Source organism: Artemia franciscana, chromosome 6, assembly GCF_032884065.1.
Source record: "Artemia franciscana chromosome 6, ASM3288406v1, whole genome shotgun sequence".
Lineage (NCBI taxonomy): Eukaryota > Metazoa > Arthropoda > Branchiopoda > Anostraca > Artemiidae > Artemia > Artemia franciscana.
Window position 1 is genome coordinate 34105304 of NC_088868.1, and position 27338 is coordinate 34132641.

General features: G+C 35.0%; 1 protein-coding gene across 2 annotated transcripts in view; it reads right to left on the reverse strand.

Moving 5' to 3' along the window:
• The window catches only part of LOC136028345 (obg-like ATPase 1), a 93393-nt gene that overhangs the window by 50442 nt on the left and 15613 nt on the right, over nucleotides 1–27338 (reverse strand). For both annotated transcript variants that reach the window (XM_065706131.1, XM_065706132.1), the window contains exon 5: nucleotides 7111–7283. In XM_065706131.1, the coding sequence (XP_065562203.1) occupies nucleotides 7111–7283 (173 nt within the window). The remainder of the gene's footprint in view (nucleotides 1–7110; nucleotides 7284–27338) is intronic.

Genomic DNA, 27338 nt, shown 5'->3' on the forward strand with positions numbered 1-27338 from the left:
ACCGCTAGAGAAGACTTGGAGGATAGAATAATAAAAAAAGCAATAATTTTTCTACGACGTAAAATAGTTTAACTAAACAGCCTGTAAGGGAAAATGTACAGCGAAAAAGAATAGAAGCCCCAGAAAAGCCAGGGATGAAATTATTGATTTTTTCTTAGCCCAAATTGGAAGCTCTAAACATGTGAGATCATAGAGAAACAGACTTTACTTGTAAAATAAAAATAAATTTTTAAATTTTTTGCTCTTTCTATATCTTAAATCCCTTCCCCCACCCGAAGAGCAATAAGGCTTGAAAACGTGCAGTTATTTGCCACTCTGAAAATAGTTTTTCCTTGTCTGTCTAGATTTGTTGCACAACATTAGTTCAACAGGGTTTTAAAGGTAGGGCAAGTAATCTGTCCACCAAATAGTTCGTGGTAACGAACTGTAGTAAGGAGCGACCCGGCTCAATAGTAAACAAAACTCTAAAAAACGGGATTTTGATACAAATAGATACATCAAAAGAATTGGATTTTTTATGGTGATTTTAAATATATAAGTTTCATTAAACTTAATCTTACGTATCAAAAGTTACGAGCCTGAGAAAATTTGCCTTATTTTGGAAAATAGGGAAAAAACCCCCTTAAACGTCATAGTGTCTTACCGAAAATCACACCATCACATTCAACATATCAGAGAACTCTACTGTAGAAGTTTTGAGCGTCTATCTACAAAAATGTGGAATTTTGTATTTTTGGCCCGAAGACCGAAAACGGGTCGTGTTTTTTTTTTGTTTTGTTTTTTTCAGGGGTGACAGTATCGACTCAGTGGTCCAAAAATGTCACAAAAGGGCTCATTCTAACAAAAATTAAAAGATCTAGTGCTCTTTATAAACGACTAAAAAATGAAGGGCACCTAGGCCCCCTCCCACGCTCATTTTCCCCCAAAGTCATCGGATCAAAATTTTGAGATAGCTATTTTGTTCAGCATAGTCGAAAAATCTAATAACTATGTCTTTGGGGATGACTTACTCCCCCAAAGTCCCCGGATCAAAATTCTGAGACAGCCATTTTATTCACCATAGTCGAAAAGCCTTTTAAATATGTCTTTGGGGACGACTTACTCCCCCGCAGTCCCCGTGGGAGGGGCTGCAAGTTACAAACTTTGACCTGTGTTTACATATAGTAATGGTTCATGGAAAGTGTACCGACGTTATCAGGGGGATTTTTTGGGTTTAGGGGAGAGTTGAGGGGGGGGTTATGTGGTAGGATATTTCCACGGAGGAACTTCTCATGGAGGAACAGAATTTCAATGAAGGAGGCACAGGATTTTCTAGCATTATTAAAAAAAAAAAACAATGAAAAAATAAATGTGAAAAGTTTTTTCTACTGAAAGTAAGGAGCAGCATCAAAACTTGAAACGAACCAACTCATACTCATATGAGGGGTTTACCTCCTCGTAACACCTCACTCTTTACGCTAAAGTATTTTTAGTAGTTTCAACTATATATTCTACGGCCTTTGTGACTCAGAGGTCATTCTTAAGGAATTGGAAAAAAATTTAAGCTTTAGTGTAAAGAACGAGGTATCGACGAGGAGTGAATCCCCTCATATACACAAGAAAAACATACGAATATAGAAGTTCGTTGCGTAAGGTAATTCGTAAGTTACGTATATTTTTTACTAACGAAAACGTTCGTAAAAAATTAAGTAAAAAATTAATTAAAATTTTTAAGTAATCGAAAAATTGGAGGGCAACTAGGCTTCCTCCCTCTCTCCTTTTTTCTCAAAATCTAATGAGAAAACTAATGAAAAAACTATGAGAAAGCCAATTAGCCAAAAAAATAATATGCAAATTTCGTTTTAATGTCTAAATATATCTATGTCTATGTCTATGTCCTATGTCTAGGTTCTATGTCTTTTGCCAGAAGGCAGATCACGGGTGCGCGTTTATTTGTTGTTTTTTCCCCCAGGGGTGATCGTATCGACCCAGTGGTCCTAGAATCTTGCGAGAGGGCTCATTCTAACGGAAATAAAAAGTTCTAGTGTCCTTTTTAAGTGACCGAAAAATTGGAGGGCACCTAGGCCCCCTCCCATGCTAATTATTTTCCCAAAGCCACTCGATCAAAATTCTGAGATAGCCATTTTATTCAGAGTAGTCAAAAAACTTATAACTATGTCTTTGGGGACAACTTACTCCTCCACAGTCCCCGTTGGAAGGGCTACAAGTTACAAGTTACAAGTATACGAAGTAATTTTCGCTCGTTTTAAGTTTTAATGTAGCTCCTTACTTTCCGTTAAAAAGACTTATTTTTTTTATATTTAATTTACATATGGAAATGGTTATTGGGAAGTGTACAGGCGTTTTCAGGGGGATTTTTTCTGGTTGGGGAAGGGGGTCGAGGGGAGGGGGTCGAGGGGAGGGGGTCAAGGGGAGGGGATTAGGATGGTCTTTTCATGGAGAATTTATCATGGGGAAGAGAAATTCCGTGAAGGGGGCGCAGGATTTTCTAGCATTCTTAAAAAAAATTGAAAAAATACACACGAAAAAGTTTGTTCAACTGGATGTAAGGAGCAGCATTAAAACTTAAAACGAACAGAAATTATTATGCATATGAGGAGGTTCATCTCCTTCTAAATACCTCGCTCTGTACGCTAAAGAATTTTTTGTAATTTCAACTATTTATTCTACGACCTTTGTGATTCAGGAGTCATCAAACAGTTCGTGGTAACGAACTGTAGTAAGGAGCGACCCGGCTCAATAGTAACCAAAACTCTAAAAAATGGAATTTTGATACCAATAGCTATATCAAAAGAATCGCATTTTAATGCTGGTTTTAAATATATAAGTTTCATCAAGTTTAGTCTTACCCATCAAAAGTTACGAGCCTGAGAAAATTTGCGTTATTTTAGAAAATAGGGGGAAACACCCCATAAAAGTCATAGAATCTTAACGAAAATCACACCATCAGATTCAGCATATCAGAGAACCCTGTTGTAGAAACTTCAAGCTCCTATCTATAAAAATGTGGAATTTTGCATTTTTTGCCAGAAGGCAGATCACGGATGCGTGTTTATTTGTTTGTTTGTTTTTTTGTTTTTTTTTTTTTTTTTTTTCCCCAGGGGTGATCGTATCGACCCAGTTGTCCTAGAATGTTGCAAGAGGGCTCATTCTAACGGAAATGAAAAGTTCTAGTGCCCTTTTTAAGTGACCAAAAAAATTGGAGGGCACCTAGGCCCCCTCCCACGCTAATTATTTTCCCAAAGTCAACGGATCAAAATTCTGAGATAGCCATTTTATTCAGCGTAGTCGAAAAACCTTATAACTATGTCTTTGGGGACGACTTACTCCCCCACAGTCCCCGTGGGAGGGGCAACAAGTTACAAACTTTGACCTGTGCTTACATATAGTAATGGTTATTGGGAAGTATACAGGCGTTTTCAGGAGGATTTTTTTGGTTGGGGGGAGGGGTTGAGAAGAGGGGGATATGCTGGGGGAACTTTCCATCGAGAATTTGTCATGGGAAAAGAAAACTTCCATGAAGGGAGAGCAGGATTTACTAGCATTATTTAAAAAAATAAATAAAAAATAAATGTGAAAAAGCTTTTTCAGCTGGAAGTAAGGAACAGCAATAAAACTTAAAACAAACAGAAATTATTACCCATATAAGGGGCTCACCTCCTTATGATACCTAGCTCTTTACGCTAAAGTGTTTTTAGTAATTTCAACTATTTATTCTACGGCTTTTGTGATTCAGGGGTCATTCTTAATGAATTGGGATAAAATTTAAGCTTTAGTGTAAAGAGCGAGGTACTGACGATGGGGCGAATCCCCTCATATATGTAATTAAAACATGAGAATACAAAAGTTCTTTACGTAAGCTAATTTATAAGCTACGTAAATCTTTTACCAATAAAAAGATTCGTAAAAAATTAAAAGTTCTAGTTGCCTTTTTAATTAACCAAAAAATCAGAGGGCAACTAGGCTTCGCCCCCGCTCTTTTTTTCTCAAAATCATTCGATCAAAATTATGAGAAAGCCATTTAGCCCCCCCCCCGAAAAAATATTCAAATTTCGTTTTGAATATTCCTCTGCGGAGAGCCAAAATCAAAACATGCATTGATTCAAAAACGTTCAGAAATTAAATACAAAAAAACAAGTTTTTTCAACTGAAAGTAAGGAGTGACATCAAAACTTAAAACGCACAGAAATTACTTCGTATATGAAAGAGGCTGTTTCCTCATCAACGCCCCGCTCTTTACGCTAAAGTTTGACTCTTTCTCTCAATTCTTCTTTCTAAAACAGTAAAAAACTTTAGCGTAAAGAGCGGGGCGTTGATGAGGAAGCAGCCTCTTTCATATACGAAGTAATTTCTGTGCGTTTTAAGTTTTGATGTCACTCCTTACTTTCAGTTGAAAAAACTTGTTTTTTTGTATTTAATTCTTAAAGAACTGGAATAACATTTAAGCTTTTGTATAAAGAGCAAGGTATTGACGAGGGGGCGAACCATCTCATACACATAATAAAAATATACGAATATAGAAGCTCGTTACGTAAGCTAATTCGTAAGTTACGTGTATTTATTGCTAATAAAAACGTTCGTAAACAAATTAAAAGGTCCAGTTGCCTTTTTAGGTAACCGAAAAATCGGAAGGCAAGTAGGCCTCCTATCCCACCCCTTTTTTTCTCAAAATCATCCAATCAAAACTATAAGAAAGCCATTTAGCCACACATAATTAATATAATTAATATGCAATTTCGTTTTAATCATTCATGTGCGGAAAGTCAAATCAAAACATGTATTAATTAAAACTTAAAACGAACAGAAATTACTCCGTATATGAAAGCGGCTATTCCCTCCATAACGCCCCGCTCTTTACACTAAAGTTTTTTTTTATTGTTTTAAAAAGTATAGTTGTTAGAAAGGATCACACTTTCTGTTCGTTTTATGTTTTAATGTCGCTCCTTACTTTCAGTTGAAAAAACTAATTTTTTTATTATTATTTAGTAATAGAGAGGATTGCGATTGACTTGCGTCACAAAAATAAACCAATGAAACTCAAGCCCCTTTTCGATCAGGAAGTATAGGATCGTAATCTCTCTTTTTCTGGTTGGTGGAAGGGTGTTAACAGTTCGTCCCCCTATGGTGGATTATCGCTACGACGAATTTTTGTCGTAGTCATAGTAATAATTATAGGCCACTAACTAAACTTATTTATCGGGATTACATCGACGATGGGGTCAATGCACCAAAGCTGCACACACTGCGACTGATATTATTTTATTCAAACAAAACATAGGTCGCACTCAAACTAAATAATTAGTTGAATAATGTGGTTTCAATGTGGAGCATAATCTACTATATTATTTTATGACTGTTAGATTTTTTAGCAAGAGACAATGGAAAATTGATCCCAATATTTTCTTACCTGTAATCAAATGAAAATAAACACTTTTATTTGAAATAAACTTTCCTGAAATAAATACACCAGCATGGAATAAATCTCTTGGGAAATTTTGAAGCTTGGTGAATGAAACTTCAGGCCTCAGGCCCGTACCCCCCCCCCCGGGGAAATATTAATTGTCACGAATTATAAAACATTTTCAATAATTTGCCTTATATTTTACCTTTTTTATAGCTCTTACAAACTTAATTTAACGCCTACTTAAAATCCTGCTTCATTTAACTCCCACTTAGGTTACAAACTTAACCCCTCCCAAGATAAACTCCAACAGGAGTCTCTTTCCCTCAGCCCAGGCACTTGTACATTTACTCATCCCTATGACAAATCATACAGCTGTAGATGCAGGAGAAATGGGGCATTAAGTTTGAGTACTGGTTAAAACATGCATCTTACAAGAGGAGTAAAGGGGAGGGTTTCAAACTACTCCTCTGAAATCTCAGTCTGCTATTCTCACTTTTCCTGAGAAATTACATGATGAAAAAAAAAAAAAAAAAAAAAAAAAAAAAAAAAAAAAAAAAAAAAAAAAAAAAAAAAAAAAAAAAAAAACAGCCCATCAGATTAATTTTCGACATTAAATTTTCAATCATCATCTAATTTCATTTTCTGATTAATTAAACTCATAAGTACTTTTCAGAAACAAATAAATGTTGAGTAGCAAACAATTTACAAATGTATTTTATTGACAATATACAATGACTGATAAATAAATGATTTCTTGGGAGGATGTAAAGAGGAAGGCTTCAAATAGATTGTGATGGAAGAGGAGCGGGCGTAGTTGTGTTGGCCTCAGATGGCACGTTGCTGGAGTGAGTTTTTAGCAGTAATACTAGTAGGCTACAATATTGTTGAGATACTTTAAAGTTATTAAAACATTAGTTGCACGTTCAGTTTTCACTCGAGCAACCCAAATGCTCAGATTAAAAAATATTCGACCCCCCCCCCTTTTAAAAACTGTAAACCTGATTCTTAAGTAATTTATATGCGATACAGTTGGATAAGCAGGGACATCTATTCGGCCCCCTTTTCCTTAAAATAAATATAAAAAAATTAACCCCCTCCCCCAGGAGTTTTTGAATAGTACACTTTACCCCCTCCCCCGTACATTTTTGTGCGTTGGCACCTCTGTTGGTAAGATTAAATCTGGAAGTTCAGTTCGCTTAAAGGAACCAAAATCTTCCAAATCAGAATTACTTATATTACTCCCCCAAAAAACATTTTGATACCAATATACGAAACTTGTCTTCAAAATCATGACGTATCAGTCACCAAAAAGTGTACTGATTTAACCTCAGCATAAAATACAGGAAACCTTGAAGTTTGCTAGCGTTCACTTCAGACCGGGATGAAGAGAACGCTTTAATTTGAGTCAAAATTTGATAAAAACGAATAATTCTTGTTTCATTGTTCAATTTTCTTTTCATCTAAACTAATCATCACCATCATTGCTATAAAAGATCGGTGATCTCAAAAAATGGTGATTTCATCATAGAGATTGTAACTCTCACAAAAAATCAACAAGAAATAAAAAAGGCACTTTTATGTAAAAAAAGAGTAAAAAACACTCACGAAAAAGAAAGAAATAAGTAAAAAAAATCAATTTTACGTAAAAAGAAATTAAAAAAACACTCACAAAAAATCAACAAGAAGTAAAATAAAAAATCACTTACAAATTCAGGCTTAAGCTTCTTATCCCCTCTGGTAACTAATTTTTCCATTTTATCTACTTGGACCATCAGATATTCCTCATCTTTCAGTCGCAATTCCTCGTTGATGATCTCGATGTCACGAACTGGATTGACATCACCCTCAACATGGGTAACATCATCATCCTCAAATGCCCCTGAAAAAAGAAAAGTTTAAACCAGACCAAGTACAATGCTAGGCAAAGTAAAAATATGTTTATTTGATGGATCCAAGATTTTTGCCGAGTAGATGGGCGACTGAGATGCCCAGAATAATCGCAAACTACCTTTTTCTTCTTCGGGTTTTTTCCTGGCAGATTCATAGGCAATAATTTAAATGACTTTTTTTTTGCTTGGCAGATTAGTATAAACGTATGGACGAAGATCGCTAAAGAAATCAGCAGGAATTCTGTAGGAGGGAAGGAGCAAAGAGGAAAAGAAATTAAATAAGGAAAACATAAAGAGCCAGAAAGCAAATTAAAACGAACATATTCATCGTGTCAAGTTTGAGGGGTTGCGCCTCCCTCAACTTCAGTCTTCACTCACAATGCTTTGATAATTCGGCCCCTTTAGTTGTATTTGCTTTAAATATGAATGATCTTTATTTCAAATTTTTTGAAATGCAGATGAAAGGAACCCTGGCAATTATCAGCTGAAATATTTGTTACATTCTAAAGTCCTTTCATGAAAACGCTATGTAAACTTTAGCGTCAGAAGCGTGGGATGAGGAGGTGGGCTGCCCCTCACCCTCCTACTTTTGGAAAAGGAAGGGAGTACGGAAGATGAGGAATGCAAATGGACTTGAGATAAAAAGAATTAAGTCACTGATCCGCTAAAAAAAAATGATCCGCTATTTTAGAATAGGTTATTTCCCTATGGGACTTATAACCTGTGTTCGGTTAAGTAGCAAGGTAAATAAACTGAAACTACATGTTGTCAGCAGTATCTGCAATATCTCGTGAAGACCTCATGGACGTTAAATTATGATTGGGAGGACAGGGTAGAGCTATATCAAGAGACTACGTACATCCAGGTTATCAAAATACCACATCTGCATATATCGGGGACAGGACCGAGGAGTGGACTTGAAACCTTCAGATAATATTCGAGAAGAAAATCAAGATTTTTGTAAATATTATTAAGGAGGGCCATGTAGACCTAGACATATTTTGCCTTAAATCTACCCAAAACCTTTGTCAATTTCAGCTAATGTGGGACTAGAATCTGTTCATGACGAAATAGGGATTTTAACCAAAAAACACTATATGCGTCCAGAGAAACACTGTGTGACCAGAAAATGGGATATTGACATTACTCAAGAAAAGCTAAGCAGATTGAAGTGAATCTATTCACGTCTAAGCAGCGAGGTCAATCAAAAGACAATATGTGGTTCCAGACTATTATAGCTGATCTCAAGAATCTGGCTGAGGTCGTCATATATAAAAGTGAAAACTTTCAGGGAGTGTTAGGGGGTTGAGCAAACATCGAATTTTGACTTAAGGAGAGGCAGCAGATGGACTAAAAGTTGCCTCTGAATAATTTGTCTATATTATTTTTTCTTTTGTTTGGTAAATGACGACTTATACTTATTGACGACATGACTGCCTGTCCATGGATTATTCTTTATGGTTGATTGTGTGTGGCTATGCTGTTTGACCTATGTGATTGTATGGATGAGTAGGGTTAAGGCCTCATTCAAGTGCTGGTCTATATTAATCACTAATTTAGGAAAACAGTCTTCCTTTTCTCCTTCTGTCTCTTTTTTTTGTGTTTGTGCTGTTGCATTGGTGATTTCTCTTTTCATGATATACGACCGTACACTTCATTAAAGACAAAATATAGGCAAGATTAGTTGCATCAGTATGTGACACCTTTCACTGGTTCATCAAAACACACTGCAGTAGCATGGTGTTTTGACTCGAAAATGTAGTGGTGATGGGGGGGGCGAATGGGTTTTTCAAATCCTAGGTGGAGGCAAAATAGTCGTTCTTTTCGTTTTTTTCAATGAAAATAAAAAAAATGGCACTTTCAAAATCTAGGGGGAGGGAAAAAATCTAGGGAGGGGGGGGGAATACCTCTCCCAATTTACGCTAGGGAAAGCGAAACAAACTCGTAAACATGGTTGTCAAGCCAAATCTATTTTAGTAATTGGGTTGACAATCTGATTATAAAGCTGAACAGCGGTATATCTCAATTACAAGGGCTAAAAACAACACACTTACATCCAGGAAAAATGTTGCTAATTAGAAATTGTCAATTAAAACTGCACGTGTGAAGTTTTCTTTTGATAAGCAATGTGTTCCCAACAACCCCGGTGTGAAAAAGCCCTTGAGAGCAAAGGGGTACGATGACAAGCTAAACCAATTTATTTGATAGGTGATAATATAGGTGATGAATTTGCTACAAAAAGATAAGGCATAGGATGGTAATATGAGACGGAATGTCTGGAGACAGTCCTAATGTGAGAAATTGAGAAGAAAAGAAAATTATTCACGTTTGTTTTCCGGAAATAAAGATCCCTAGTGACACGTTAGACAGAAAAATTACTCAATGCCTTGATAAATTATCAGATTCTGTACAATCCTCGGAAGGCTTAAACAAGCAACTTTACTAGGTCGAAAAATTCATTAAAACTGATAAAAAGCAAATTTGTAAGTCGGTATCAGGGGAGGGATCCCCTCTCGAAATGGGGGAAAATGAAGTAGAAGGTATAAATTTTGGTTCTGTAATAGCTGGAAAAACATTTTCCCCAGTCGAACCACCCCGCCCCCCTCCATATGGGATTTTTGAACAAGGACTGCATTTGTCAAAACAGCAGATGACAGGCGGATTCTATGAGATAAACAAAATATTATTTTAAGATCCTTAGATTTTAGGGGGGACACCCGACCTCTAAGTTTTCCCCCTCCTGGACCCCTAACTGGTTAAAACTACGACAAGAACTTACGAAAATGTACAATGAATTTATTTTGGAAGAATGACACAATCCTGATTTTGCCCCCTTCTAATGCTCTTGAGACCTAGAAAGCCAGCCACCTAAATTTTTGCAGTTTGGCAAGGTATGTTCACCATCTTAATTGAAGTATTCACGCTTTTCCCACATTTTACACATTGTCCCAAACGTTTCCACTTACGAGTTTCAGCTAACCCCAAAAACGCATAACCCCAAAAATCCATCGCGCGTGAAATAGATTTAAAGGCCACATCATCCTCACTAAAAAGATCATACTTTTTTATGTGCCACTCAACATTTTATCCATTGAAAGAAAAAAAAAGTTTTTTTCGACTGGAAGTAGGGAGCAATATTAAAACTTAAAATGTACATAAATCATTCCGTAGATAAGGGGGATGCTCCTTCCTCGACCATCACTCTTTATACTGAAAAATAAAAAGTTTTTTTTTAAAAATACCCTTCATTCAAATTCAATGGCCCTTGTGTTTGAGCTGTCTTTCTTAAAGGACTGTGACAAAAAGTCAAACCTTAGCGTAAATAGCGAGGGTTGAGGAAGCGACAGTCCCCTTTACATACGGAAAATTTCTGTTCATTTTCCGTTTTAATTTTGCTCCTTACTCTCAGTTGGAAAATCTTTTTGTATTTAATTTCTTACCGTTTTTTAAATTATGCAAGGATATCCCCCGCCTCTGTAAAAGTTTTGTAGAAAATTTTTCTCTTGAAAACTTTCATCCTTATGCAAAATTCTCCCAGTGGAAAATTCTCCCCCGCAGAAAATTCCGTATATTTTCTAATAACAGATACTATACACAAATAATGGGCAAATTTCGCAACTTACAGCCCTTTTCCCGGGGGTTGTAGGGGGTGATAAAAAACTATAAAGATGTAGTTTTTGGACATTTTGACTATGCTGAATCAAATGGTTATCTCCAAATTTCAATCAGATTTCTTTGCGGGAAGAGGGGGCGTGGGAGGGGGGCTAGTTGCCTTCCAATCTTTTTGATCACTCAAGAACATCACTAGAACTTTTTATTTTTGTTCAAGTGAGCCCTCCCCCAATTTGGACCAATGGTTCAATACAATCATGTAGAAAAAAATTAAAACGCTTCTGTCTTCTTTCTTCTTCTTAAAAAAAAAAAAGAAATCCATATTTTTGTAGATATGAGCTTGAAACTTCTAAGTAGTGTTCTCTGATATGCTGAATCTGTTTGTATGATTTTCATTAATAACGCTTGACTTTTGGGGTTGTTCCCTACCCTTTTTTTCAAATATCAGGCTAATTTTACCAGGCTCGTAGCTTTTGATGGGTGGGTAATTTTAAAGTTAGGGAATTATGTGTATTTGGAACCAACATAAAAAGCACATTCTTTTGATGTATTAGTAGCTATCAAAATTCCGTTTTTAAGACTTTCAGTTACTATTGGGTTGAGTCACTCCTTACTTACACTTCGTTACCATGAACTGGTTGATCCACGAATTTTAATTCATTTCGGGCACACTTCAGATTTCTTTCGAAATGGATTTAAACTATAAATACAATGTGTTTATATACTATCTTTATAAGTGAGCAATAATTGTATATGTATTTATTTATTCTCGAAAATGGCTTCATATTTTTTCGGTAAAATCGGTAATCTTGGGATATTCTCGTATAAAAAAAACGATCCATATAGGTCAGAAGTCTGAGAAAATTCGTTAAGAGCCTTAATTTTTGCTTGTGCAAATGACAACATGTACTATATTGGTACATCATACTAGCTGTTGGGGTGGCGCTTCGCGCCACCCCAACACCTAGTTGGTGGGGGCGCTTCGCGCCCCCCCAAGCCCTCCCCCGCGCGCGTAAGTCGTTACGCGACATATTAGTTACGCGCCATTGTAGTCCATAATAGTTACGCGCCATTGTAGTTGTGTCCCTATGTCCCACCTGTGAATATAGATAGATATATATATATATATATATATATATATATATATATATATATATATATATATATATATATATATATATATATATATATATATCTATATATATAAAAATAAGTTGTCTGTCTGTGGATGTGTGGATGGATGTGTCAGGTGACGTCACCTGAAAAAACTGGATTAGGTGACGTCAAAACTGAAAAAACTAAAAAAAGGCAAAAACTACAAAAAAAACTAAAAACTAATAAAAAAAATAAAAAAGCTAAAAAACTAAAAAAACTATAAAGGTAAAAACCAATAAAAAACTAAAAAAAAAACTGAAAAAACTAAAAAAAGGCAAAAACTACAAAAAAAAACTAAAAACTAATAAAAAAAGTAAAAAAGCTAAAAAACTAAAAAAACTAAAAAAACTAAAAAAAGGTAAAAAACTAAAAAAAATAAAAAATAAAAAAAAACTAAAAAAAAGGAAAAAACTGAAAAATAAGCTAAAATAAAGGTAAAAACCAATAAAAAACTAAAAAAAAAAAGGAAAAAACTAATAAATGACGACACTCAAAGAGAAAGCGACCAGGACAAAAAACTAAAAAAAAAGGCAAAAACTACAAAAAAACTAAAAACTAATAAAAAAAAATAAAAAAGCTAAAAAACTAAAAAAACTAAAAAAAGGTAAAAAACTAAAAAAACTAAAAACTAAAAAAAACTAAAAAAGGTAAAAACTAAAAGAACTAAAAAAGAAAAAAATAAATGACGACACTCAAAGAGAAAGCGACCAGGACAAAAGGAATGTTCGATTAGCAATCAACAAAGCACCGGGACACAGGGAGTATAAATGACGACCAGGACACAAGTAAAAAAAAAAATTAACAAAACTAAAAAGAAGGTAAAAACTACAAAAAAACTAAAAAGAAAAAAAAACTAAAAACTAATAAAAAAAACTAAAAAATCTAAAAATCTAAATAAACTAAAAAAGAAAAAAAAAGGAAAAAAATAAAGGAGAAAAACAAAACTAAAAAACGAATGTATATACAGACCGGGACACCGGGATACAAATGATGACCGGGACCCGGGACACAGGGAATATAAATGACGACCGGGACACAGGGACACAACTACAACGGGGACACCGGGGGAAACAGGGGGATAACCTGACAATCTATTTATATGCAAAGACAATGGGACAGCAAAGAATGTTGTATATTCGCAAGTTTTACGTAGTTAAAACCATATATATATATATATATCTATATTCACAGGTGGGACATAGGGACACAACTACAATGGCGCGTAACTATTATGGCGCGTAACGACTTACGCGCGCGGGGGGGCTTGGGGGGGGCGCGAAGCGCCCCCACCAACTAGGTGTTGGGGTGGCGCGAAGCGCCACCCCAACAGCTAGTATATATATATATATATATATATATATATATATATGGTTTTAACTACGTAAAACTTGCGAATATATAACATTCTTTGCTGTCCCATTGTCTTTGCATATAAATAGATTGTCAGGTTTACCGACTCTTGAACATGCAACATATAATGGTCCATGGGAAAACAATCTGTATTCAGATCTATACCTCATGATTCTAATGATTGCCCTTGAGCTTTGTTGATGGTGATTGCTAATCGACCATTCCCTGTCCCGGTGTCCCGGTCGTCATTTACATCCCCCTGTTTCCCCCGGTGTCCCCGTTGTAGTTGTGTCCCTGTGTCCCGGTCGTCATTTATATTCCCTGTGTCCCGGTCGTCATTTGTATCCCGGTGTACCGGTCTGTATATACATTCGTTTTTTAGTTTTGTTTTTCTCCTTTATTTTTTTCCTTTTTTTTCTTTTTTAGTTTATTTAGATTTTTAGATTTTTTAGTTTTTTTATTAGTTTTTAGTTTTTTTTTCTTTTTAGTTTTTTTGTAGTTTTTACCTTCTTTTTAGTTTTGTTAATTTTTTTTTTACTTATGTCCTGGTCGTCATTTATACTCCCTGTGTCCCGGTGCTTTGTTGATTGCTAATCGAACATTCCTTTTGTCCTGGTCGCTTTCTCTTTGAGTGTCGTCATTTATTTTAGCTTATTTTTCAGTTTTTTCCTTTTTTTTAGTTTTTTTTTATTTTTTATTGTTTTTAGTTTTTTACCTTTTTTTAGTTTTTTTAGTTTTTTAGCTTTTTTACTTTTTTTATTAGTTTTTAGTTTTTTTTGTAGTTTTTGCCTTTTTTTAGTTTTTTCAGTTTTTTTTTTAGTTTTTTATTGGTTTTTTACCTTTATTTTAGCTTATTTTTCAGTTTTTTCCTTTTTTTTTAGTTTTTTTTAGTTTTTAGTTTTTTTAGTTTTTTACCTTTTTTTAGTTTTTTTAGTTTTTTAGTTTTTTAGCTTTTTTATTTTTTTATTAGTTTTTAGTTTTTTTTGTAGGTTTTGCTTTTTTTTAGTTTTTTTAGTTTTTTAGCTTTTTTATTAGTTTTTAGTTTTTTTTGTAGTTTTTGCCTTTTTTTAGTTTTTTTAGTTTTTTAGCTTTTTTATTTTTTTTATTAGTTTTTAGTTTTTTTTGTAGTTTTTGCCTTTTTTTAGTTTTTTCAGTTTTGACGTCACCTGATCCAGTTTTTTCAGGTGACGTCACCTGACACATCCATCCATCCACAGACAGACAACTTATTTTTATATATATAGAATATATATATATATATATATCTATATATATAAAAATAAGTTGTCTGTGTGTGGATCTGTGGATGGATCAGGTGACGTCATGTTTGTCCGCATATGACGTCTGAATTATTTCACACTAATACAAAAGAAGAAAAAAACTAAACAAGGTAAAAACTACAAAAAAAACTAAAAAGAAAAAAAAAATAAAAAAGCTAAAAAACTAAAAAAAACTAAAAAAAAGGTAAAAATCTAATAACTAAAAAAAAACTGAAAAAAATAAAAAAAAGGCAAAAACTACAAAAAAAAATAAAAACTAATAAAAAAACTAAAAAAGCTAAAAAACTAAAAAAACTAAAAAAAACTAAAAAAAGGTAAAAAACTAAAAAAAAACTAAAAACTAAAAAAGAAAAAAACTAAAAAAAAGGAAAAAACTGAAAAATAAAAGAGAAAAAGAAAACTAAAAAAATATGAATAAATATATATAAAAATAAGTTGTTTGTGGGTTATGTCTGTCTGTCTGTCTGTCGAGTGACGTCGTGTTTGTCCGCATATGACGTCTGAATTATTTCACACTAATACAAAAGAAGAAAAAAAACTAAAAAAGGTAAAAACTACAAAAAAACTAAAAAGAAAAAAAACTAAAAAAGCTAAAAAACTAAAAAAAACTAAAAAAGGTAAAAAACTAAAAACTAAAAAAAACTGAAAAAACTAAAAAAAGGCAAAAACTAAAAAAAAACTAAAAACTAATAAAAAAAACTAAAAAAGCTAAAAAACTAAAAAAACTAAAAAAAGGTAAAAAACAAAAAAAACTAAAAACTAAAAAAGAAAAAACTAAAAAAAAGGAAAAAACTGAAAAATAAGAGAAAAAGAAAACTAAAAAAATATTAATAAATATAAAAAAACTACAAAAAACTAAAAACTAATAAAAAAACTAAAAAATCTAAAAATCTAAATAAACTAAAAAAAGAAAAAAGGAAAAAAATAAAGGAGAAAAACAAAACTAAAAAACGAATGTATATACAGACCGGGACACCGGGATACAAATGACGACCGGGACACAGGGAATATAAATGACGACCGGGACACAAGGACACAACTACAATGGGGACACCGGGGGGCACAGGGGGATATAAATGACGACCGGGACACCGGGACACAAGGAATATAAATGACGCCCGGGACACTCAAAGAGAAATCACAGACTGGAACACCGGGACACAAATGACGACCGGGACACAGGGAATATAAATGACGACCGGGACACAGGGACATAACTACAAAGGGGACGCCGGGGTGCACAGGGGGATATATAAATGACGATGGCGACTCAGGGAATGGTCGATTAGCAATCACCATCAACAAAGCTCAAGGGCAATCATTAGAATCATGAGGTATAGATCTGAATACGGATTGTTTTCCCATGGACCATTATATGTTGCATGTTCAAGAGTCGGTAAACCTGGCAATCTATTTATATGCACAGACAATGGGACAGCAAAGAATGTTGTATATTCGCAAGTTTTACGTAGTTAAAAACATATATATATATATATATATATATATATATATATATCTATATTCACAGGTGGGACATAGGGGCACAACTACAATGGCGCGTAACTAATATGGCGCGTAACGACTTACGCGCGCGGGGGGGCTTGGGGGGGCGCGAAGCGCCCCCACCAACTAGGTGTTGGGGTGGCGCGAAGCGCCACCCCAACAGCTAGTATATATATATACGTATATATATATATATATATATATATATATATATATATATATATATATATATATATATATATATATATATATATATATATATATATATGTGTGTGTGTGTGTGTTTTTAACTACGTAAAACTTGCGAATATACAACATTCTTCGCTGTCCCATTATCTGTACATATAAATAGATTGTCAGGTTTACCGACTCTGCATTTCTTATGACATCATATAAACAATTTCTTATTTGATGTCATTCATAGCATAAATAAGATTACAGAGTTTCCAACGCCAAAGTTATTCATATACTACAATGTCTGTTGGAAGCCCCAAAAAACGAAAACTGGCAGTTGCAGCTACTATAAATGATGATTCTTTGGAAACAACACCTGAACTTCAAACGTGATAAGAAGTGACAATCGACAACCTGGACCATCAATTGCGACAACACCAATACGGGCAGCTAGAGTAAAGACCATTGCCAAATTGTCTGAAGTAATCAATATCCAAAAACTTGTCAAAAATGAATAGCAAAGACACGGGCGGTATGAAGATTTACGAAAACGAAAATTAGAACTTGTCAAAAATGTAAAGCAAAGACACGTGGTTAGAAGACATGCGACACGGAGCAAGAGAGCGAGTCAAAAATGAAAATGAAGAGCAAAGACCTATACGGTTAGAACATATGCGAAAACTACAATTAGAGCGTATCAAAAATGAAAATGAAGAGCAAAGACTCACGCGGTTAGAAGAAAAGCGACGGTGTTTCAATAATGAAAATGAAGATCAAAGACAAACGCGATTAGAAGACATTAGGAACCGAGCATGTGAGTGAGTCGAAAATGAAAATGAAGAGTAAATACACATGCGGTGACAAGAATAGCGGCGGTGTGTCAAAAATGAAAATGAAGAGCAAAGATACACGCGGCAGGATGACATGCGACACCGAGAATGTGAGCGAGTCAATGAATATCAACCTGGAGAGCGAGAATCAAAACGTGTCGAAAACTGAAAATGACATCAATGATGATAGGGTTTGGGATTTTGACACAGATAAGGTCATCAATACCTACCATGCCTTCGTTTAAAAAAAGCAGAGGTTTGGCGATATTTATTTCATAGTGACGAAAGACAAGGCGAAGTAAAAGGAACCAAACAAATTATAAATGATAGATGATGATTGGGTTTTGGATTTTGACACGGATAAGGTCATCAATGCCTACCATACCTCTGAAAATCCAAATATATATATATATATATATATATATATATATATATATATATATATATATATATATATATATATATATATATATATATATATATATATATATATATATATTATGAGTCAGACTTAATAAAAAAAAGTATGGTGGGTGAGAGACTCTTGACGGGTGTGCCTCTCCAAAACCTAACACACAAGTATCTGTCAAATAGAGAGACGTAGTTACTTCCGTCAATTACCCAAAGAGTAGGAAAACTATAGATCTCTCCGTTCGCCTGCAAGTCCAGGGAACATGTCGGTCATGTATCAATCCTAAAATTCGGTAGCTCGCCTTGGACTCTAAGCGGGTGGGCCTATTAGGCTTAGGTCACTTGTTCGCCAGTGAGTCCAGTAGGGATTGTCCCTCATGAATCAACCCAAAATTCTTGGTTATCCCCATCGCAATTCCAGTGGGTTTTCCCAGTAGGCAAAGCTAAAAAAAAAATAAGAACAATCACAGTTGCCTTCAAAGTCCTGTGGACATGGTCAGTCATAAACTTTGAAAACCTTTTATCTAGGATCTCTAAATGCCTTCAAATGTCTCATAGAAACCCCTAGACTATTTGAATTACACATATTCCTTGACTAACTACCTTAGTTTTGCCCTAGGATGGATGGATGGATGATAGACTATCTTATCAACAAGTGAAATGATATCATTTTTATACAATTCTGAAAAGAACTTATGCCAGAGTCGCCTGTCACTCAAACTATCTGTCTTGGCTTTTTCTCCAATTAGTCATGGCTCTCAACTCTTTCATCACAGTCCACCAAGTTGATTTTAATTCATATATATATATATATATATATATATATATATATATATATATATATATATATACATATATATATATATATATATATATATATATATATATATATATATATATATATATATATGTGTGTGTGTGTGTGTGTGTGTGTAACACTTAGTCATACTTAATAAAAAAGTATATTTGTGACTAGATATAACTCTTAACTTAATTGATGCCCAAAATTATAATAAAGATTAGAAAATCATAATAAATACGAGACTGGTTCTAAGATTTCTTCGATTTTTTCAGGGGGTGGGGGGCACAAAAAATAAAAAACGCATCAAAAGTTAGCTTTTGGATTTTTGTTAAATTTTTTATAAGTCAGACCAAATTTGGGGGGCAGAGGGTTCAAAGCCCCTAGCCCTCCTCCTGGATACGGCGTTAAATAAAGTTTTACTGTTTTAATAAATAGACTTTACTCTCAGATTTTTTTTTTTATTTGTACTGTTCATATTTTTGCTGTTTCCTAAAAAATATTGTCAGCCACTAGTCAAGTTGGTTTTCCAAATATGATCCAACAAATAATTAGGTTCTAATCATTTGAGTTTACATTTGCTTGGCCAAAAATAAAAACAAATGATTTAGATAGTCAGGTTAGGTTAACAGGTTGATTTCAATCGAATCTTAAAGAGCTACAAATATGCTAAACTTTTAAGGTGCTTAAACCTAGAATACGCATCAAGTCAACGCCTATACCATTTTTATACACACGTTGTACACAATTCTACAGACATATTACAATAACTCCCTCGTTGAACAAAAAAGGTCATTGTTAACACACTTCTCAAAACAATCTTAGCATTAATATTAGATCAAATGCAATGATGCGCAAAAAGTACGCAACCCAAATGCTTATACAACATAATGGATAACCAAAAGAATCTCATAACCACAAAAATGCACCAATACATTTTTTGAATTCAAAAGTTTATGCAGGTGTACTAAACTAGCAATAACAGAAACATCAAAAAACCAACCCAATTTCAACCAAATCACACCAGAATCAACCGATACTTGGATAAAATACACAATTTTTGGTAGTTGATTATCTCGAGCAGATAAACAGAAATGCCTAAGGGGCTACGAACTCTATTGTTACTGCCCGTGGATTTTTGCTGTCGACCAGGATCCCGTTCAACACAACTTATATAAGGATAGAGGGCAAGTGAGCTACGGAAAGATTTTTAGACATTAGATGACTAAGAAATTCATGTTTTTAGTCAATTTTTCACATATCAGAGAGAGGGGCTTTGGGTTTCCCATTATTTTTGTGTGTACTTCTCATCAATAGTTGGTTCACAGTACCAGGTAAAGTCGATTTGAAAAAAAAACAACCAAGTGCTATATCCGGTCCCATTGGGAAAGGAGAGACTGAGAGGGCTATAGGGCACATATCAGGCAGAGAGGGCTTTGAGTTTCCCATTATTTGTGTGTATACTTCTCATCAACAGTTGGTTCACAGTACCAGATGAAGTCAAGAGGGGGAGAGACTGAGAGGGCTATAGGACACATATCAGGCAGAGGGCTTTGAGTTTCCCATTATTTGTGTGTATACTTCTCATCAACAGTTGGTTCACAGTACCAGATGAAGTCAATTTGAAGAAAAAAATCAACCGAGTGCTGTATCCGGTCCCATTAGGAGGGTGGTGACCTGGCTAATTATACTAACCAAAGACAAAAATATACAGCTTTTGGTAGTCGATTATCGCGAGCAGATAAGAGAAATGCCCAAGGAGCTGAAAACTTTCTGTAGCCAGTATACAAAACTTTTTACAACTGACCGGACCCGTACCCAGGATTTTTCTTTCTTCAGAAAGAGGGGAGGGGCTACGAAAAGGTCTTTTTAGATGTTAAATAACTGAAAAAGTAAGTATTTTATGCAGTTTTTTACATCTCGGAGAGGAGGCTTACAGGGGCATATACGGTTTCTTTTTCATTGGAGGGGGGACCAGCAGTATCTTAGCTTCCCCATTTGCATCTTTTCATCCCCTCCTCCTCTGTAAGTAGCGAAACTTTCGACACCGGGTGGCCACATGCACCTAAATCCAGCCCCTGGTTTCACCTCACCTGGCTGCCCGTCCTGGTTACGATAATGGACCCATTTAAGGTCATTATAGTTCTGAGTTCATATACAGTATGGCAAAAGCAATGAAAAAGACGCGATGTAAAATTCTCGGGAAAACTTAAACTTAAAACGAAACAGTTCAAACTTAGTAAACTTTATCCACTGATCCAATCTGTATTCTGTTATCATGATTCTCAACATGTTTAAAAGTTAGTCTTAATTTCCAAAACGCGGTATTTCCTCGTTTCTGATTGAAATTACATAAAAAAAAACAAGTTTTTCAACTTAAAGTAAGGAGTAACATTAAAACTTAAGACAAACAGAAACTATTACGTATATAAGAGGGGTCGCCCCCTCGTCAATAGCTTGCTCTTTACGCTGAAGTTCGAATTTTGTCCCAATTCTTTAAAAATGATTCCTGAATCACAAAGACCGTTGACAAGGGGGCAACCCCCTTATATACGTAATAATTTCTGTTCGTTTTAAGTTTTAGTGTTCCTCTTTGCTTTCACTTGAAAAAAAAACTTCTTTTTTATTTTAATCTCGTATTGTTTTTTAAATACTGCAGAGAAATTCGGCTCCCCTTCATGGAAAATTCCACCTCCCCACGAAAAATTTCTCCAAGGAAAGATCCTCCAACGTAACCCCCACACCAACAGAAAAATCCCCCTGAAAACGTCTGTAGACTTCCGAATTACCTCTACTATATGTAAACAAAGGGCAAAGTTCATAACTTGCAGCCTTTCCCCCGGGGACTGTAGGGGAAAAGTCATCCCCAAAGGCATAGTTACTAGATTTTTCAACTATGCTGAACAAAATGGCTATCTCAAAGTTTTGATCGGGTGACTTCGGGGGAAAATGAGCGTGGGAGAGGGGCTAGTTGCCCTCTAATATTTTTGGTCACTTAAAAAGGCCTCTAAAACTTTTGATTTACCACCAAATGAGCTATTTCCCGATCTTCTGCGATCTCTGATTCGATACGATCATCCCTGGGAAAAAAAAATGATCGTTGTTATGGAAAAAAAAATGCAAAAATCCAAATTTTTGTACATAGAAGCTTCAAACCTGTACTGTAGGGTTTTCTGGTATGCTGGATCTAATGGATCACTTGATGTTTTGAGGGTATTGTTACCCCTTTTTTTCAGAAAATGGGCTAATTTTCCAAGGCTCGTAACTTTTGTTGGGTAGTCTACTATTACATTTGATAAATTTTACATATTTTGAACAAGCATCAAAATTAGATTCTTCTGATGTATATTGTTATCAAGACTATGTTTCTTAGAGTTTCGGTTACTACTGGGCCGTATCCGCTCCTTACTTACAGTTCGTTACCAAGAACCGTTTGAAAAACGCTGGAACTTTTGCTATATCTTAGACACAAAAAGAACAAGAGCTAAGTATTCATATGGCACTTGTGACAAGGTCAGAAGAGCCAAGAGCTCATAGGGCATGAACTCTAGCAAAATTCCAAGAATCAATGGATTGAGTTAAAAGGAAAATCAGAGGCTTAATGCCGAAGGGGATTTAGAATAAGAGCTCTGAGACACGAGGTCCTTCTAAATATCAAAATTCATTAAGATCCGATCACCCCCTAACTCCCCCAAAGAGAGTGAACCCATTCCAGTTACGGCAATCACGTATCTACGACATTTGCTTATTCTACCCATCAAGTTTCATCCCAATCTCTACACTTTAAGCGTTCTCCAAGATTTCCGGTCTCGCCCCCCAATGACACTGAATCCGGTCGGGATTTAAAATAAGAGATCTCCGTTACGAGGTCCTTCTAAATATGAAATTTCATTAAGATCCAATCACTCCTTCGTAAGTTAAAAATACCTAATTTTTTCTAATTTTTCAGAATTAACCCTCCCCCCAACTCCCCCAAAGAGAGCAGATCCGTTCCGGTTATGTCAATCACGTATTTAGGACTTGTGCTTAGTTTTCCCGCCAAGTTTCCTCTCGATCCCTCCGCTCTAAGTGTTGTCCAAGATTGTAGGTTTCCCCCTCCAACTCCCCCCAATGTCAGCGGATCCGGTCAGGGTTTAAGATAACAGCCCTGAGACATAATATCCTTCTAAATATCAATTTTCATTTAAGATCCGATCACCCGTTCGTAAGTTAAAAATACCTCATTATTTTCATCAATGATTTGCTATCGCTATATGTCAATTGGTAAATACCAAGTGCCATAAAAACCGAAAGGATATACCACTACTACGGCTACTAGTAACAACTCACTAGTAGTATTCCTTAAAGAGGTACTGCCGGGACTCTGCCCCGATGTGCTATTGGAGTTGCTATCATCTTTTTTTGGCATCATTTCAAGAATATAAATCCCGGTTTCCGAGAATTTCAAGAATGACGCGGTATCTGGTATGGCGTAATCGCTCATGTTGTCAGTGAAAAAAAAACGACGAATACAAGCGGGCCCATATCCTGATTTACAATAATTTCTTGTTGTGTTTCCGCGAAGTTCAAGAATGATGCGTTATTTGGTATTACGTAATCATTCGTATTACATAATCATTCTGGTATTACGTAATCAAAGCTAAAGATGTTGTTGGCTCAGTTGTTATCTTAAAAGACCAGATGTGGGGGCTGTCACAGAACGTATTGTGTTGTTTCACCGACATGAATGATTACGCAATACCAGACAGCGCATCATTCTTAAAATTTTCGGAAACATACCAATAAATTCTCGGAAACCAGGATATGGGCCCACTTGTATTCGTTGTATTGTAACACCGGCAACATGAATGATTAAGCAATACCATATATCGCATCATTCTTGAAATTGTCGAAATTCTTGGAAATCGGGCTGCAAATTCTTAAAATGATGCAAAAAAAGTTGTTAGCAACTACAATAGTGCATCGGGGTAGGGCCCCGATAGTATCTGTGTAAGGGATATTACTCTCACTACAGCACCAATCTGCTTGATTCAAAGTTTCCCAATCTATTCAAAGTTTTACTTTTTATACCTCCCACAAATTTCCAATTCTTTTTACATTCTTGATTATGATTCCGTTCCACCCCATTTCGAGGAAACTACTTTTCATTTGGTACAAGAAGCACAAACGAAGCACAGTCTTTGGGAATCTGTCATCTTTTATCGGTAAAACATGTCCTAGCCATCTCAACCTTTCTTCCACAATAGCCCTAAAAAGTGGGAGGAAACCACAATTAAGCATAAATATCTGTTCCTTATTGACAAGAAAAAACAGTACGTTTTCTTGTTTTCTGTTCTCTTGTAAAAATTTAGGCTGTGTGACATAACGCCTTTTGAGCAGGGCGGTATCCAGGATTTTTTTCGGGGGGAGGGGAGGGGGAGATTTTACAAAAAAATAAAAAAACGCCTCAAATTTGCTTATATTCATTTATGTTACATTTTTATGAGTCGGAAAAACATTGGGGGAGGGGTACATACCCCTAACCCCCCTGGATACGGCCTTGCTTTCGAGTCACGGGTTCGACGCAACTCCACATAAGCCACTCGCGTCATGTACCCGTGTCTTTCGTGCATGTAATCTAGTGAGCAACCCCTATGAGATACCTGGATTCTGTATATAATAAACTTCAAACCAGTCATGTTATGTATATACTCAAATTTATAGTGGTTTTATAGTTTTACTCTGAACGAATGTTGAGCTTATAAACTGGTAATAAAAAGTATGGAGAAAAAACTTCTGATTTGGGAAATAATTAAAAGAAAAATCTTATAGAATGGCGATTTCCAGGAAAAAGTAGGCCTCAGACGAGTCCGAAGGGCAAAAATGTTTTTATTTCGACGTCTTTGGTACATTAAGAGATAAACCGAGTCCGTTGATTTTCGAATTAAAATCAACTTGCAGGAAGTGATGAAATACTTGAAAGCCATGGCTAATTAGAGTAAATCCAAGACATGAGAAGCAAAGCCTAGCATTATGGCGTAACTTTTTTTAGAATTGTATAAAAATGATTCATTTCACTTGTTGATAAATAGGTTGGATGAATTTCAGTCTTTTAGGTGGAATTAAAAACGAATAAAAAACGGAACTTATCACTGCGTAAAAAAATTTGTCTTGAGAAACTAAAACTTCCTTATGTTAGGGAACGAAGGGCCTCCGTTCCCAAGATAGCAAAATCTCTAGATTGTTTCCATTTTCTCAATTATCTCACGTAGCGTTAGCATTGGACACGTACTTAGAGTAAAACCCTTCAGCAGCAATTAACGTCAGAAACCTCCAGTTTTTTTCACGACATTCCTTATAATTCCTTACACTTTGCCTAGTTTTTTTTTTTTTTTTTTTTTTTTTTTTTTTTTTTTTTTTTTTTTTTTTTTTTTTTTTTTTTTACATTTTTTTTTTTTTTTACACCTCTAAAAATGTCGGGCTTCCTGGTAAATAATTGTCTATGGATGCAACCGATTCAACAGTTCACTTTTTTACGTTTCCAAAAAAAAAGAGCCCCCCCCACACACAGGTATTCACGAATATATTTTTTGTTCCGCCTTAAAACCCCCTGCGTTTTCGTGAATTAGCACCCCTTACCTACTCCTGAAGATTCCTTAGGATAAGCAAGCTGAAAAGCAACAAGTGAGATGCGCCTTTTACACTTACCACGGCAAAATTTGATTCACTCGATAAAGCACTTCAATCAACCAATCTGAGCTAAATTTATTTGATTAAGAGAGATCCCTTGAGAGATCATAATAGGGAAAGAGGGCGAATCCCACATTTCAAAACACCATGGGAAATTTGTCAATTAAAAATAGAAGATCATGACTTTTGATTTAATTATTTGTTTGGTTCTAATTAGCGATTCTGTTTATAATTAACGAATTTATGATAATCAAATGGGTATTGATGAAACCTCAGGGTTGTCAGGCAAGATGTAGCTAACAAGAAACGGGTATGACCAGATTGCACATTCGTCATTGTTTTCAAGGGGCATTTCAATATTTTTCACTCATCTGAATCAACAATGAGGCATTTCAGGTAGTTGAATAGCCAATCAATTACAGGATATTTTCGGTATTTCACGAATTAAACTTACAAAAGCAACGCAATTTATTTTCGTTCAAAAAAAAAATGAATTTCTAAGGCATGTAGGCTACTATTGCATTAATATTGAGAGGGACAGGTTTTCGGAGGCGGAGGGGGGAATAATTGGTATTGGAAGTCTAAAAATCCGCAACTTATTTTCAGTTTTTTCTATTTACGTTTTCTGGAGAATTTTGGATAATTTAAAGCAGTTTGAATTACGGAAGCCGCGTTATCAGTATGAGTGATTGAAACAAAAATGGAGCTGGAAATGAAACTTACCCTCTTGAGTTAATAAAAAAATTAAAAAAACTCAAAATATGTAAAAAAGAAATTGTGGAAAAATTTTGAAATTAAAAAATAAGTTTTTGAACATTTATAACGCATTTTGAAGGAGAAGACGAGCTATCTGAGCTTTACATAAAAAAAGGGGACGAAGAAAAAAAAAATCCAATTAGATTCAATAAGACAACATATCAAAAGGTAAATATGACAAAAAAAAATTTCCTTCGAATTTAAAAAATATTTTAATCACTAATTCAAAACGGGGCGAACTATGAAAAATTATTGATCTGGACTCGAATCCAAACTGAAAATTGAAAAGAATCATTTTACATCAAAGGAAAGCGATGGAATGACAAAAGAAAGTCTGGTATTCTGTTTGCAGTGAGGGTTTTAATAACCCTCTGAACCTTTAACACTTAAATTTAAGCTTCCATTTCAATAGAGTCTACACCGCCCAATAATAGTTAGGTTTAATTACTCATACACAGTCATAAATAAATGTTAGTTTAATAAAATAATAATAAATGTTAATAACCTTAAAAAGATATTATAACTGTAAGTAAGGAGCGACCCGGCTCAATAATAACCTAAACTCTAAAAAACGAAGTTTTGATACCAGTAGATATATCAAAAGAATTAAATTCTTACGCTGGTTTTAAATGTGTAAGTTTCATTAGGTTTAATATTACCCATCGAAGGTTACGAGCCAGATAAAATTTGCCTGATTTTCGAAAAAAGGGGGAAACCCCTAAAAGTCATAGAATTTTAATGAAAATCACATCGTGAGATTCAGCGTATCAGAGAACCCAGCTGTGGAAGTTTCAAGCTCCTATCTAAGAAAATGTGGAATTTTGTATTTTTTGTCAGAAAAAAACCACGGATGCGTGTTTATTTGTTTTTGTTTGTTTTTTTCCCAGGGATGATCGTATCGGCCCTGTGGTCCTAGAATATCGTGAGAGGGCTCATTCGAACCAAAATTAAAATTTCTAGTGCTCTTTTTAAGTGACCGAAAAAATTGAAGGGCAACTAGGCCCCCTCCCACGTCCTATTTTCTCAATATGGTCCAATAAAAATTTGGAAACAGCCACTTTGTCCAGCACAGTTGAAAGCCCGAACAACTATGCCTTTGGAGATATCCTGACCCTCAAATGTCCGTAGGGAAAGGTCTTTAAGTCACAAAATTTGGCCATTGTTTACGTATAGTATTGGTTATTGGGATGTAAGCATACATTTTTTTGAGAGTGGGGAGAATTTTCTGCTAGTGGATTTTCCACGGGGAGGGTAGTTTCCGGGGGTAAATTTTTCAGGGAAAATTTTACACAAGGGGAATTTCCCAGAATTCTTATACAAAATTCTTCCTATGTAATGCTTTCTCATTGTCCATTCGATTTTACGCGTCGAGATTTTAAGGGTATTTGTGCGGGGTAAATTTTCACCAGGAATGAATTGCCTGGATAATGGGAGGAAGGATTCATCCGTGGAGGTGTAGCCATATTTTCTGGTATTACTTAAAACGATCAGAAATCAAATGAAAAA